General features: G+C 41.5%; 1 protein-coding gene across 3 annotated transcripts in view; it reads right to left on the bottom strand.

The window, feature by feature from the left end:
- The window catches only part of Ttk (TTK protein kinase), a 41823-nt gene extending 37624 nt beyond the window's left edge, over nt 1-4199 (bottom strand). The window contains exons 1-2 of one of the 3 annotated variants that reach the window (XM_037207808.1): nt 4098-4199; nt 2802-2955 (exon numbers count right to left, since the gene is read on the bottom strand). In XM_037207808.1, coding sequence (XP_037063703.1) covers nt 2802-2937 — 136 coding nt within the window. In that variant the 5' untranslated portion in view covers nt 2938-2955; nt 4098-4199. Of the gene's footprint in view, nt 1-2801; nt 2956-3088; nt 3861-4097 lie in introns of those variants that run through there. The other 2 variants (XM_037207807.1, XM_028875480.2) reach the window with 2 other exon arrangements.
- Between the last annotated feature and the right edge of the window lie 10591 nt (nt 4200-14790).

Here is a 14790-nt window from a genome sequence, read left to right as displayed (position 1 = left end):
TCCTACAAAGAACAGCAAGAATAAACTTCAAGCTAGGCATAGTGTTGCACACCTTTAATTCCAGGACTGGGGAGGCAGAGGCAGGAGGATCTCTGTGAGTTTGAGATCAGCCTAGTTTACATAGCAGTATCAGGACAGTCACAGCTACACAGAGACTGTCTCAAAATAAATAAACAAAAGTTACAACAAAAAAGAACAAACTTCAGACACTCTTGTTTTGTTTTTCTAAAAGGGTTTCATATAGCCCAGAATAATCTACAACTCAATACTTAGATGAGGGTGACCTTGAACCGCTGACCTTTTGGGTGTTGAGTTTCAAGGCCTTCGACAGCCAAGTCTTCTCTGCCTAGTGTACACAGCCCTGGGTTAAACCCTCCAAGCATAATTTTCACTTGGTAACACACTTATTTAGGGCTGATTCGTGTTATTTTTAAAGAAAGAAACTTGACTGCCAATCTCCTATTTAGGATATTTTAGTGGTTACTAGGATTTTAAAAGTATAATTTCCCAAAGATGCAATTACTTCATTTACAAACAAAATTACTCTTCTTGCTTTCTACCAGAACAGCCCATTCCTGACTTTGCTTTTTCACTCTAAATTTACCTGGGTTGAATCCTAACTTAATTTTTCATTTACTGTCTACTAATTTCCTAACAAGTTAGTTTGTGAAATACCTACAAAATGTATTTTGTCATTGTGATCTGGAGATTGATTCCTGAGGCCTCTGGGCACCAGGCTCTCTATTGAACAGAGTTCTTCCCATCTGCAACCCCCTTTCACCTGAGAAATTTTTAAGAAACCACAAGGAATGCAGGTATATAAAACAGGTATACAAATCGAATATTTACTGACAATATCATAAATCAACCCAATTTAAAATAACTGTTACACATAATTTTACCATAAAGAATGAAATCTTGACTGGATATTTGAAATTGCAGCGTACAGAGCATCTCTAGTGTTCTTCAGACTTGATCAGCATTTTGATTTTATTATAAATTCTGTTCTAATACTAAGCATAAATTAATCTAACAATTTTTAATGACATTCAAGTCAGCAAACCTGCAATTTTTAAAATCAAGCTTTCTAACATATTACAATCCAAAGATAATGGTAATTTGATGATACACATGAGGACTAACAGTGATAAAATGTTAAAAGTCTTGTTTTTCACCATTAAACTATTGCATTTCTTTAAGAGCAAGAAACTTCGTATGTACGGTAAAAACATGCAATCATCTCACGTCTGAGCCAGGGTATTGCAAGCAGTGTTTACTGGCACTGAGTGGTGGGACACTGTGTACAGTGCAAAGTACACACACTGTGTGCTTAGAACCGAGGCTACAGAGCAGCTGAGCAAGGCAACGGGCACACGCTGGCAGAAACACACTGGATTTATCGTACATTTGCTTGTGAATTAAATTCCAGCTACTGAGCATTCAGACACTGTTGCCAAGTTTTTCCTGACCCACCATTCATGTAGTTACTGGGGTCTTAACCCAGTTTTAAAAGATGGAACACAGAGCATCTGTTTTATCCTGCGAATATCCATATGTTGGTCATTCAAATGTCACTGACCATTTGAAACATAAAGACTTCATTCAGCTTGTGAGACTAATGCTTCTTACAAAACTAGAGATTCATACTAGTTTCACTCAGTTGTCATACCAGGCTTCATTCTAAGCACTGGAGATAACAACAGACTGGAAATTGTCCTCATAGCAACAGCATTCTAGTGGAGACCAGAACAATAACCAAACATATAAATAAATTATACATGAAACGAATTAGGGCTATATAAATAACACAAGGAAAGAAGATAGGGGGCACACTCCCATCTCAGTAAGCAACTATCTAAAACAGGTACATTAGGGAAGGCCACACAAAGAGACATTTATAAAGACCTGAACAGGTAAAAGTGAACACGTACTTGGGACTAATAGGGACCTCTGGCTAGAACAAGTTTAAGACAGGAAAGGGGGTGGTGAAGCTACCAGACTAATGGGAAGATCCTTCAAATCTGGTGTTTGGTATTAAGATTAAATTTAACTTTAGGGGACTGGAGAGAGGCTCAGTAGTTAAGAGGACTTGTTGCTCTTGCAGAAGACCCAGGTTCCACTCCCAGCACCCATATGGTGGCTCACAACCATCCATAACTCCAGTTCCAGGGGATCCATACCCTCTTCTAAACTTCAAGAGAACCAAGAATGAAGGTGGTATACACATATGTGTAGGTAAAACATTCACACATAAAATTTAAAAGAAAATTAAATATAACTTCAGTAAAATTGATGAGATTTCCTCAGTTCATAGAAAAGAGGAACAGAAAAACAAACAAACAAAAAGCAAAAAACCCTGCATGTATATGGACAGCAGGCAGATTAGCCAACATGGCCAGCTGGCAGGAACAGAAGAGTAAAGCAACTTGTGAGCTCACTAATAAATAATGCTTTTGTTGTTGTTGTTGTTGTTTTGAGTTTTTGAGACAGGATCTTTCTGCCTCAGATCCCCAAGTGCTGGGATGACAGGTATGAGCTACCCTACTATGCCCATGTGCTCTCTGCCTCTCTCTAGACAGCAGAAAAATCTGTAATAATTCTAGGCAAATAAGTGAAAGTATGAAATGGGCTAATCGATAACCATCAATTACTGAAGAAAAAAAAATCTATGTTAGGCAACACACAATGGTTAATTTCTCTTTCCGTTACCTTGGAGACAATAAAGTGGCTTTTTTTGTTGTTGTTTTGTGTTGGGTTTTTTTGTTGTTGTTGTTGTTGTTTTAAAGAAAAGAAAAACTCACCTGTAGGATCAGCACAGACTTTATTCAAGTTCAGCTCATCAGTAAGGTCTTCGTTTATCTTATTTTTAATATCTCTCACTTTGTTCATTATGGAATCAATTGTCAATTGTCTGCCACTTAATTCTTCAGCCTCCATTTCTAAGTTGTAACTCACCTTTCAGAAGCAAGGAAATGAAACATTACTTTTGTGAATGTATCTAAATGTAGTTGTTATTAGGTGTTAGTGGAGCACCAAAATCAAACCAAAACCAAAAGAAAACACACAAAGACACAGGTTTGTAATTTACCAGAAAAGTTTCAATGAGCCAAACACACATCTATTCTTCCCAATACACTATCAGTGAGGCTACACCGTATGTATCTGGAAGACACACACACACACACACAAATGCTACCCATGAGTTTTGTTTGTGTGTTTGAGTCAGGGTGTCAAGTAGCCTAGGATGGCCTTGATCTCTCTATGTCGCTGTGGCTGGTCTTAACTCTTCATTCTCTTGGTTCACCTTCCTAGTGCCAGGATTAATATATACACCACCATGTCCAGCAAATGTCCTTTAAAACTTCATTTCTCTGAATGTCTTCCCTTCACTTTTTTCCAGAATTATTTTCTCTGGGCCGTCTACAGATTCCATCATTAAAAACGAGAGAAAGATGGTATTTTCTTGAATTCTGGTAGTGACAGTGGAGACGTCAGGAACCCGTTAGGTAATGAGAATAAGCTGCCCCTTTGGTTACCGACTCTGAGTAAATACCGACATTGAGAGTACTACACAGAAGAGTCATCCTTCTAGTGATAACTGGCTTTCAGCAGTTTTGTCCCGGACAAAACCGTGATTTGTGCCTCTGGCATTCTAACCCAAGGACTAAGGTCCTGTCGCAGTACTGCGCACATGCCCAGCTCATCTGTATGACCGTGTTCGCAGCTGCTCAGCAGTCGGCCGCCTTTCTTCCTGTCACTCTCGCCAGCGATTCTCCACAACGCAGTAGCTCAAGGTCACGACAGAAATGCGGCGCCGGGGGTGGGGGGGGGCAGCCAGGAGCCCCCCACCTCCTCCCAGCTCCCAGCCAGCAGAGGCAGGTGCTGAGAGGTGCGCCGCCGATCCCGCCCGGCGCGTCCCACCCACTTCCGGGCCCTGCTTCCCACTGCCAGCCGCGGGTCCTGCAGGCCGTCCCGCCGCCCTGCGCTCCCGCTCGCCTGGCCCGGGGAGCCCCCAGCGCGACTTGTCGCCGCCCTGGCCTCCCGGAAGCCTCCCGCTGGTTGAAGCCGCTCCGCATCCCCTGTACCGCTGCACTCACCTCGGGAGGCCAAGCTGAAGACGCAAACACAGCAACCCCAACCCCTGTCCGGAACCACGTTTGAATTTCCCCGCTGACTCCACCGCCGCCGCCTATTGGTTGCGGCTCGTCACGTGGCAGCGTCGTCCGTGATTGGTTGCTTGTGCCGCTCCGCCTCCTGCGTGGAGACTGGGCGCAGCCACCCGCAAACATCCCGGGGATTTGTCCGCCCCTGCTGTATCGTGCTGTTCGCATCCTCTCACCAGTCGGGGGTTTTTTCCTTGGCGCCTCCTCCTACTTCCAGCACCCTCCAAGGAGCCCCGGCTTTGTTTTCAACCCAGGACCCCTCCTTCCCTTTGTTAGGATTCTGGAACCCGCCCCCCCTCCCCCCATGACCGCCCTGGCTGAGCTCATCTCTCCAGACCCCCTCCCTCCTTGGGATGCTGTCCCAGTTCCAAGCTCAGCTGCTCTTAGAAGAAAAGCTTCTCTAGGCTTCCTGTCTGATACCCAGCGCCCCTGACTGGCTGTGATTTAACTTCATATGCGAAAAAGGAGAAAAAGGCGGCTGCTGTGTGGTCGGACTTGACGCTTGGTTTTGCTATGTGTAAGAAGCCAAAGCTGTAGCCAGAACTCTCCAAGCAGCATGGAATGCCTTCGCCTCTGTCTGCCCTTGCTGATATCCAAATCCGTGGATGCTCAAGTCCTCTAAATGAAGTGGTCTTTATACATGACCTATGCTCTACTCCTTATACATTTATTTTCTTTAGGGCAGGGGGTATTTGTTTGAGACAGGGTCTCACTGTGTATCCCTGGCTACCATAGAACTCCCTGTGCAGATCAGGCTGTCCTTGCACGTAGATCCACCTGCCTCTGCCTCCAGGGTGCTGGGATTAAAGGCCTGTGCCACCACCACTCCTGGATTCCTGAATACTTTAAAATGGAATGTCTTTACATCATTTGTAACACCCGATTCAATATAAATATATGAGTTAGATGTTATACAGTATTATATTAGGGAATATCAACAAGAAAAGTCTGTACAATACAATTTTTTTTCGTCTACAGTTGGTTAAATCCATGGAAGTGAAATCCACATAGATAGAAGGTTTAATGCAAAGTTAGCCCGTAAACTAAAGCCTTCATTGGTCAAGCATAAAAGCTGAAAAGCAAATCTTAAGAATTAAAAAGATCAAACTATCAGCATGTGATTTAGACCTGAACACAGCTCGGCAATATTTATAGAAATAAAATTTAAAACAACAAACAAACAAACAAAAAAACATAAAACCTCAACACGGTCAATACACTTAATACACTTGTCTGTTTTCTTTTTCTTTTTGTTTGTTCATTTGTTTGTTTTGTTTTTCGAGACAGGGTTTCTCTGTGTAGCTTTGCGCCTTTCCTGAATACACTTGTCTGTTTTCTTTTTCTTTCTTTCTTTCTTTTTTTTTTGTTTTTTTTTTGTTTGTTTGTTTGTTTGTTTGTTTGTTTGTTTTTTCGAGACAGGGTTTCTCTGTGTAGCTTTGCGCCTTTCCTGAATCTCCCTCTGTAGACCAGGCTGGTCTTGAACTCACAGAGATCCACCTGCCTCTGCCTCCCAAGTGCTGGGATTAAAGGCATGTGCCGCCACTGCCCGGCACACTTGTCTGTTTTCTAATTGAAAAAAAGCACCAGACTTTGAAAACAAGAAAATGAAACTGTTAAGTGGGGGAAAGAGATAAATTAAAACAGATCAGAAAATGGCACAGATGACCCACTTAGCCAATAAGAATATGAAAATAGTAATTTTTTATTGTATATCATGCCTTCCAAAAACTAAGAGGAAAATTTAACTAAACATGTTATTGAGAAATCCAGAGTGTGTGAGAAAAATCAAAATAAATTTGTGGAAATGAATTGTCCAAGGAATGCAAAGCAAATTACATTATATAAGGTTAGCAGCCGATTTGTTGGGGAAAGAAAAAAAAATCACTGGACTTGGAAACAAAATGTAAAAACTGCACAAAGGGTTGGAGAGAGGGCTCAACAGTTAAGGGCACATCTGGCTTTTCCAGAGGATCCACATCAGGGGCTCACAATCTCCTGTAACTCCAGCTCCAGTATCATCGGGCCATCTGAGACACACGCATTCATATGTACACACACACACACACACACACACACACACACACACACACACACAACTAATAAGAGTAAAAAGAAATCTTTATTTTAAAATATGTAAAATTAAATACAGAGACAGAAATAAACAAAAGCACTTGTAGACTGTAAAACAAAGTGCTATGACATACACAAAATTGGAGTTTTTAAAGGAAATGAGGAGAAACCTAAAAACTGGCCAGTTTGTTCAATTATGATAAAAAAAAAAACTATTAACCAACAGATTGAATAACTTCCAGAATATCTCAAACACAAAACTTTATGAATTTCGTAGGTACATAATTAAGTCACTTAAAACAGGTTGTAAAGAGAAAAGTCTTAAAAGCACCTGAAGGCAATTACACATGGGAAAACAATCACAATGATGACAGCTGACTTCCCCTCAGAAACAATGCAAAATATAGCTGGCCAAACCAAATCTGTAGACTACTAAAAAGAAAAAAAAAAAAAGAAAAAGAAAAAGAAAAAGCCAGCCTATATAAATTCTACATCCAGCAAAAGTGTTATTTGTTATGAAGAGAAAATAAAGATATTTTCACACATAGAATGGTGAAAGAATTTATCAGCACTAGTAATAGAATATAAGATACAGTTAAGAAAGTTCTTCAGGTAGAGTAGTTCTGAATCTACATCGAGTATGCACACACATATGCACACCAAAATAATGTGTGTGATCCATATCATATAACTATAGTGTTACTAAAAGCCTAATGTAATCACTAAAAACAAAACAAAAAAATGACAAAACAAGTAAAAACTAACAAACAAACAGAAAGTTAGGGCTACTGTAAGCAAAAGAATGAAACTGAAAAGTAGGCAATGAGCTCAAAATAATCCAAAATGGAAGAGAAAAAAACAGGAAGAAATACAACAATATCAAAATGGTAGACAGAAATCCAGCTACACCAATAATTGCACTAAATGTAAAGGATCAAAAAAAATTTTTTTTTTCAGAAAAAAAGCAAGTCTCAATTCACTACCTACAAGAAACCCAATACATGTGGAGACTTCTTGTTTTGTTTCTTTTGTTTTGAGATGACTGTCTCTCTGGGTTGGTTTCAAGTTCCTGGGCTGAATCATTCCTCCTGCTTCAGCTTCCATAGCAGCTGGAACCGCCATGCTCAGATGTCTAATTTAAATGTGAAGACACAAATCAGATGAACACGAAAGAATGAAAAAAAAGGTGTCATGCTGAACTGGTGAAATACTAAAACCAGGAAGTCTAGCTGGGCAGAGACCTCTACGAACAGATTCAGTAGTCTGGCTTATGTGAGTAAATGGCCTGTGATCTCTGACGGAGGACATATTTTCAAATAGATCCAGAGGCAAGTGTGTCCACAGGAAGTTGAGATCAAATGCTTTGAAGTCTAGTTGCAGATTTTGTATCACAAATCTTCATACAGTTATAAAAACAGGCATCATTCTCTGATGTATACAGGTAGTATTTTAAAAAACGCATTTCAACACCCAATTTACAGGCCTGGACAGATGCAAACAGCTAACAGCTGAAATGTTCTTGCCAAAACTTCCGAGTGGGGAAATGGGATGTAATTGGAACAATAAACCTGCTCTGGATTGAAACACGTTAATTGCATGGTGTCACCTTCGTATTCTGCGTTGTTACCGAGACCCAGGCAGTTTGTCTGGAGGGAAGTGAAAGTAAAGCAGGAAGAGGAAGGAAAGTGGCAGACACAGTGCTTTCCTGGGACCTATTCTGTGGAGCAGTAAGAGGACCCCCCTCTCTGGTTTACTTACAATGCTGACCATTTCAGGTGAACCAGACAGACGGCCCTGCATCTTCATGATAGAGCGTGGACTCACCAGCTTTGTTGCCAGGACAGAATTCTAGAGAATGTGTGGTTTAAACAGCAAATTCCTTTTTCTCGATCTGGAGGCTGGAAACCAAGGGTGAGATGCCAACAGGGATAGTTTCCTGTAACACCTTCTTCCCGCAGTATGAATAAGGTGTCACTCTGCTTACACAAAGTGTTTTTCTCGCTGTTTGTTTGTTTGTTTGTTGTGTGGGAGCAGAGACAAATTGTCTGTGGTAGCTCTTCCTATAAGGTCACTAATCCTGCTAGATTTGAACTCCACCCTTAGGACTTCATTCCACTTTAATTACCTCTGTGCAGGCCTTACTTCTAAATATAATCACACTGTGGATTGTGTTTTGGGAAGACATAATTTAGTCCAGAAGGAATTATATCTAGGGAGAGTGGAAAAACTAGCCTAGTGTTTGCAAGCAATCTGTCCCTCAGTAATGTTTATTACTTTGAAATTTTGTGTGCAATGCTAGGGATCAGATCCCAGGGCCTGGGATGCTAAGCAAGAGCTTGGCTATTGAGCTATCCTTCATCCCTAAGGAAGTGCTATTAGTCACTTTTCCCATTACTGTGACAAAATCCCTGATGAAAACAACTTAAGGAAGGCTTGATTTTAGCTCACAATTTGAGGGCATAGTCCATCATGGCAGGGAGTCATGGCAGCAAGAATTTGAGGCTGCTGGTCTGATCACACCCACTGTTAGGAAACAGGGAGCTGAATGCTGGTGCGGTCCTCTTTCTTCCGTTCATTCAGTCCAGGAGCCCAGTCCATAGGGCAGTGCCACCTACATCTGGGTTTTCTCACCTTCATCAACCCAACCTAGAATCTCCCTCGCAGGCATTCTTGAAGCTTGTCTCCTAGGTGATTGCAGATCTTGACAGATTGGTAATTATTAATAACCATCAGAGTAAGATTTAGCATTTGATGGATATGTGCTGTAAAAACATTCTAGAGGCTATGAGTGTACCGAAAGGCTGTGGAATAATTGATAAAGCAAAACCAAACAATGCAAAATGCCCTCTGCTCTGCCTTAATGACATTTTCAAGACCCCTTCTCCCTTTATTTTATGGTGTGAAAGATCAAACCCAAGGAAGGCATTGACTATGATCTCCAAACCGCACACCCAACCACATTGTCTCTTCTTTTTGTTCCTACCTTATAATGTGATTTTCATTATGTTTCTTGACTCAGTGCACCCCATTTATTTAATGTGGAGCTGATGGTTAGACTTGGGGCCTCATGGATACTAGGCAAGTACTCTACCTCTCAGCTGCACATTTTTCTTGTCATTACTCTTAAATACATCTGTCTCTCCTTGACACACATTGTGAAGGCATTATCATGTTGTGTGTCAAGGAGAGAAATACATTGTGAAGGCATTATCATGTTGTATTTCTTCATATTTACTCTGTTCTCCTTCAAATGACCCTCTAAAAGTATAAATTAGATTTTTACTGTCTTTGATGTCTTTCCTGTTGTCATATCTTTGAGCTCTGCCTCCCTCTTAAGCTACTATTGTTTGTTTTTGCTCTTTTTCTCTTTGGGGGACCTGCTACCCAGTTCCCAAATAAATCACACATGGAGGCTTATTCTTACTTATAAATGCCTGGCCTTATCTTGGCATTTCCTTAACTTTAAATTAGTCCCTTCAATCTTTTGCCTCCGGGCTCTTCCTGTCCTCATAACTTATAGCTCTGGCTGTCCTAGAAATCACTATGTAGACCAGGCTGGCCTTGAACTTAACAGAGATCCATCTGCTTCTGCCTCCCCCAAGTGCTGGGATAAAGGTGTGGGCCACTAGGATTGTCCAGCTAGCTCAGTCAGTAGAGCATGGGACCCTTAATCCCAGGGTCGTGGGTTTGAGCCCCACATTGGGCACCACTTGAAATGAGAACCAAAAGGGTGTGTATAAGAATATATATCAATTTATTAAGGGATGCCATGGGAAATCAGAATCGCTAATACAAGTGCTGCTGATCCACCATTAATCCAGCTTCTGTTCAAGGCACTCTTCACCACTGGCTCCAGCTTTCCAAGAGAAAGCAAGCATATGAGAGTGCCTTGAAGTTGGTCCTGTCTCCTCTGGGCAGAACAGCAGAGAATAGAAGCTGGATTAGCAGCAGATCAGCATCTTATTAGTGAGTCTGATTTCCCACTGCATCCCTTAATAAATTGACAAATATTCTTATATATATATATATAATTTTACAATACCATTCGGCTCTACATATCAGCCATGGGTTCCCCTATTCTCCCCGCTCCCACCCCCTCCCCTTACCCCCAGCCTACCCCCCATTCCCACCTCCTCCAGGACAAGTCCTCCCCGAGGACTGCGATCAACCTGGTAGACTCAGTCCAGGCATGTCCAGTCCCTTCCTCCCAGACTGAGCCAAGTGTTCCTGCATAAGCTCCAGGTTTCAAACAGCCAACTCATGCAATGAGCACAGGACTTGGTCCCACTGCCTAGATGCCTCCCAAACTGATCAAGCCAATCAACTGTCTCACCTATTCAGAGGGCCTGATCCAGCTGGGGGCCCCTCAGCCTTTGGTTCATAGTTCATGTGTTTCCATTCATTTGGCTATTTTTTTCAATAATTGAGTAAAACTGAAATTTATTATAAGCCACAGTCGTCCTAGGGACCTCCATGCTATATATATAGCCTCTATGGTTCTATGGGTTGTGGTCTGATTGTTCTTTATTTTATATCTAGAATCCACTTATGAGTGAGTACATACCATGACTGTCTTTCTGGGTTTGGGTTACCTCACTCAGGATGATTTTTTTCTAGTTCCATCCATTTGCCTGCAAATTTCATGCTTTCATTGTTTTCCTCAGCTGAGTAGTACTCCATTGTGTATATGTACCACATTTTTTTCATCCATTCTTCCATTGATGGGCATCTAGGTTGTTTCCAGGTTCTGGCTATTACAAATAGTACTGCTATGAACATAGCTGAGCATGTATCTTTATGGTATGAATCAGCATTCCTTGGGTATATGCCCAAGAGTGGGATGGCTGGGTCTTGAGGTAGTTCGATTCCTAATTTTCTGAGATACTGCCATACTGATTTCCACAGTGGTTGTACAAGTTTACATTCCCACCAACAGTGGAGGAGTGTTCCCTTTGCTCCACATCCTCTCCAACATTGGTTGTCATTGGTGTTTTTGATCGTAGCCATTCTAACAGGTGTAAGGTGGTATCTCAGAGTTGTTTTGATTTGCATTTCTCTGATGATTAAGGATGTTGAGCATTTCTTTAAATGTCTTTCAGCCATTTGTGATTCAGCCATTTGTGAACAGCAGAGAATAGAAGCTGGATTAGCAGCAGATCAGCATCTTATTAGTGAGTCTGATTTCCCACTGCATCCCTTAATAAACTGACAAATATTCTTATACACACCCTTTCATTTACTTCTGTAAATCTTACTCTGTGGCTTGCTGTGTAGCTGAGTGGCTAGCCCCTGGAGTCCTCCTCCTTCTCTGGCTCCTTCTTTTGTCTCTCTTTCCCGATTTCTCTTTCTATATATTCTCTCTGCCTACCAGCCCTGCCTATCCTTTCTCCTGCCTTCCTATTGGCTGTTCAGTTCTTTATTAGACCATCAGGTGTTTTAGACAGACACAGTAACACAGCTTCACAGAGTTAAATAAATGCAACAGAAACAGAAGTAACACACCCTAAAATAATATTCTACTACAAGCCACATTTGTATATGCACATTTGTGTGTATGTGTGTAGGCCAGAGGTTGGCCTCAAATGTCATTCCCTTTCTCTTGAGACAGGTTCACTCAATTGGCCTGGTACTTGTCAATTAGACTAGACTGGCTAACCAGCCAAGGAGCCCTGAGATTCCCAGTTTCTGCCTTCCCAAGTAATTTAACAGCCAAGCCATCTCCCCAGCCCCTTGAGCCACATCTTATACTCTTTCCATCACTACTTTCTGTGTTCCTGGTGAAACAAGTTATCCCTCCCAAATGCCTTCTACCCATTCCCACAACCTGGTATAATCCTGCTCATTCTCTGGCACTCACCACCTCTGCAGTTATTCATCAAATCTTTGCTTTCATGTCTTTTCTTCAGGGGAGCTCCACAAAGTCAGGCCCCCTCATTATGTCACCTTTCCATTTCTGACTCTAGGTCTTGAAAAGGTCTCAGATGCTTAGCTTCAAGCCTTAATACTTGTCCACGTCGCTATTTTTCTTTCTGGGCTTCCTGAGACTAAACGATATGAAAGGATTGAACTATGTCAAAAGGGCATTTTGCAGAATAAATTCTCTTAGATGCTTAGCACTGATTCATCAAAATCTGCAGTTGGAAAGAGCATGTCTGCACAGTGAAGAGCAGACTCACCCATGAAAATCACCATTCAGAGTGGTAGAATGTTTTTTAGCATTTTGTAGCAGAAAGACAGAAATGCACAGTTTTGTCCCATGCACATGTGGTGGGTCGGGAGAGTGCAAGGGCAGAGTGCAGAGGTTTAACTGGACTAAGCCATAGACTAAAGGCTGCTAGCTTATCAATGAGGGAGAATATATACAAATTCTGTAATACACTTTTGAAGGAAGTGAATATATAAAACAGACATGATTGAAAGAAAAGTTTTATACAGGTGGCATGTACAATAAATCATACATATTTTTATATTTGATAAAATTACATAAAAGTGTCTGTTTCGATCATCCTTCTCCAATTTTTTCTTGGGTTCTTGTACCAGGCTTTCTTTTTGGGCCACCAACCAGCTCCTAAATCATGACACAGAGATTTCTTATTAGTTACGAAAGCTTGGCCTTATCTTAGTTCTTATTTTTAATCTGTTTCTATTTACCTACATTGTGCCTTGCAGCTTTTTATCTTTCTTTCCTTCTGTATGTCTTACTTTCCTGCTGTCTCCTTGTCTGGCTGGTAGCTGACTGGCTTCTGGGCCCTGGCATGTCTCTCTCTTTCTCTTCTTTCTTCTTCTCTCTTTTTTCTTTTTTTGGTTTTTCGAGACAGGGTTTCTCTGTGTAGCTTTGCGCCTTTCCTGGGACTCACTTGGTAGTCCAGGCTGGCCTCGAACTCACAGAGATCCTCCTGCCTCTGCCTCCCGAGTGCTGGGATTAAAGGCGTGTGCCACCAACGCCCGACTGTCTGTTCAGCTTTTTATTAGACCAAGCAGGTGCCTTAGGCAGGCAAGGTGAAACAAATGCAACACATCTTTACATAATTAAACAAATACAGCACAAACAAATGTAACACATCTTTGCATCATTAACAAAGGCAGCAGAAACAAACATAACACATCTTCACATAATTGAAGTAATATTCCACAGTATAAACAAATTTACCAAATCTTTGCCCAGTTAAACTAGTATTCCATAATAGGTCCTCCCGTCCACATATTTCTCCACCTGTGCCCCAGGGACACATGGAACTACGTAAACTACATCAGCTCTTGCATTTTGGATAATTTACTACAGATGGAATCATACAATAATGATTCATAATAGGTTTTCTGTACCCTGCTCATAGGTTTCTCTGCTGATGCAGTGAGCGAGATCAAGCTGAATTAAAAAGTGAAAGACCAGGTTTATTCTGAGCAAAGCAACTCCCAGGTGACTCCTCCAGGCCACAGAGATCAAGGTCAGAAAAGGGGCAGGAAAAATCACATGGCCGGTCTAAAGGAGGAGGGAGCTTAAATACTCTGTAGATACAAGGGGGAGGAGCAGAAGGTAGGGTGGGGTGGGCGGTGATGACGTGTCTGCCACAAGTTGGGTTTGTGCCCAATTATGGCATGCTTTTAGGCGGGGTCTTAGGCCACTGGCAACTTCAGGGGAGGAGCTGCGTGATGCCAAGACTGTGGAACTGGGCATTTTGGTGATTTCTGTTGGAGATTCTCTGAAAGGGCGGGATTTAGAGGGAGAAATGGGGGTTTTTGCAGGAGCGAGCTGGAAGCCCCAGCTGAACAATTCATTTTGCCTTATTTTGTCTGATTTCATGGTGATTTTGAGATTCATTCATGGGGTTGTGTGTGTTGATTGTCCACTCCATTTTATTACTAATATTATTTCATTTTATGACAATATCACAGTTTGCTAATCTGTTTCCATGACTGTCCACACTTAGATTCTTTTCAATTTGGGGTTGTTACATGTAAAGCTGCCGAGAGAATTCACATACAAGCCTTGATATAGAGTATAGCTGAGTTTCTTTGGAGCAAATACCTAGAAGTAAAAATGCTCTATCATATGGTAGGTATACAATTTAAAACTTTGTTTTCCAAAGTTATTATATTGTATGTTCCTTCAGCCAGCCTTGTATGGTACTGTTAATCTCTCCATATCCACTCCATCACTTGGTGTGGTTAATCTTTTCAATTTCAGCCATTGGGCTACATTTATTCAGTATTTCTGAGAGCCCCTGGAGATTTTCCCAAGTGTTCACATAGGAGAATGCATGGTTCATCCATAATACTGTGGTTCTTTTCAGTCTCTTACTCTACTGCTCCTTGGATCATACTGAGTCTGAAAGAGATCTCTACTCCCCTGTTGCATCACTAACTATTATTGAAACTCTGTTATATCACAGGTTGTACGTGTATATATAAAGTTTTCATAGCATAGCCTTTAGTGTGAGATACAGACAATACACATTTGGCCACCATGAACATTTGGAAAGGCAGTAGCAGCTACATAGCCAGTCTGGGAAGACAATCTTTCAACAGAGAGAAGGCGACTAGATCTCCACTGACGTCT

This window comes from Peromyscus leucopus, chromosome 7, assembly GCF_004664715.2.
Source record: "Peromyscus leucopus breed LL Stock chromosome 7, UCI_PerLeu_2.1, whole genome shotgun sequence".
Lineage (NCBI taxonomy): Eukaryota > Metazoa > Chordata > Mammalia > Rodentia > Cricetidae > Peromyscus > Peromyscus leucopus.
This window is presented reverse-complemented; position numbering and strand designations above follow the sequence as displayed.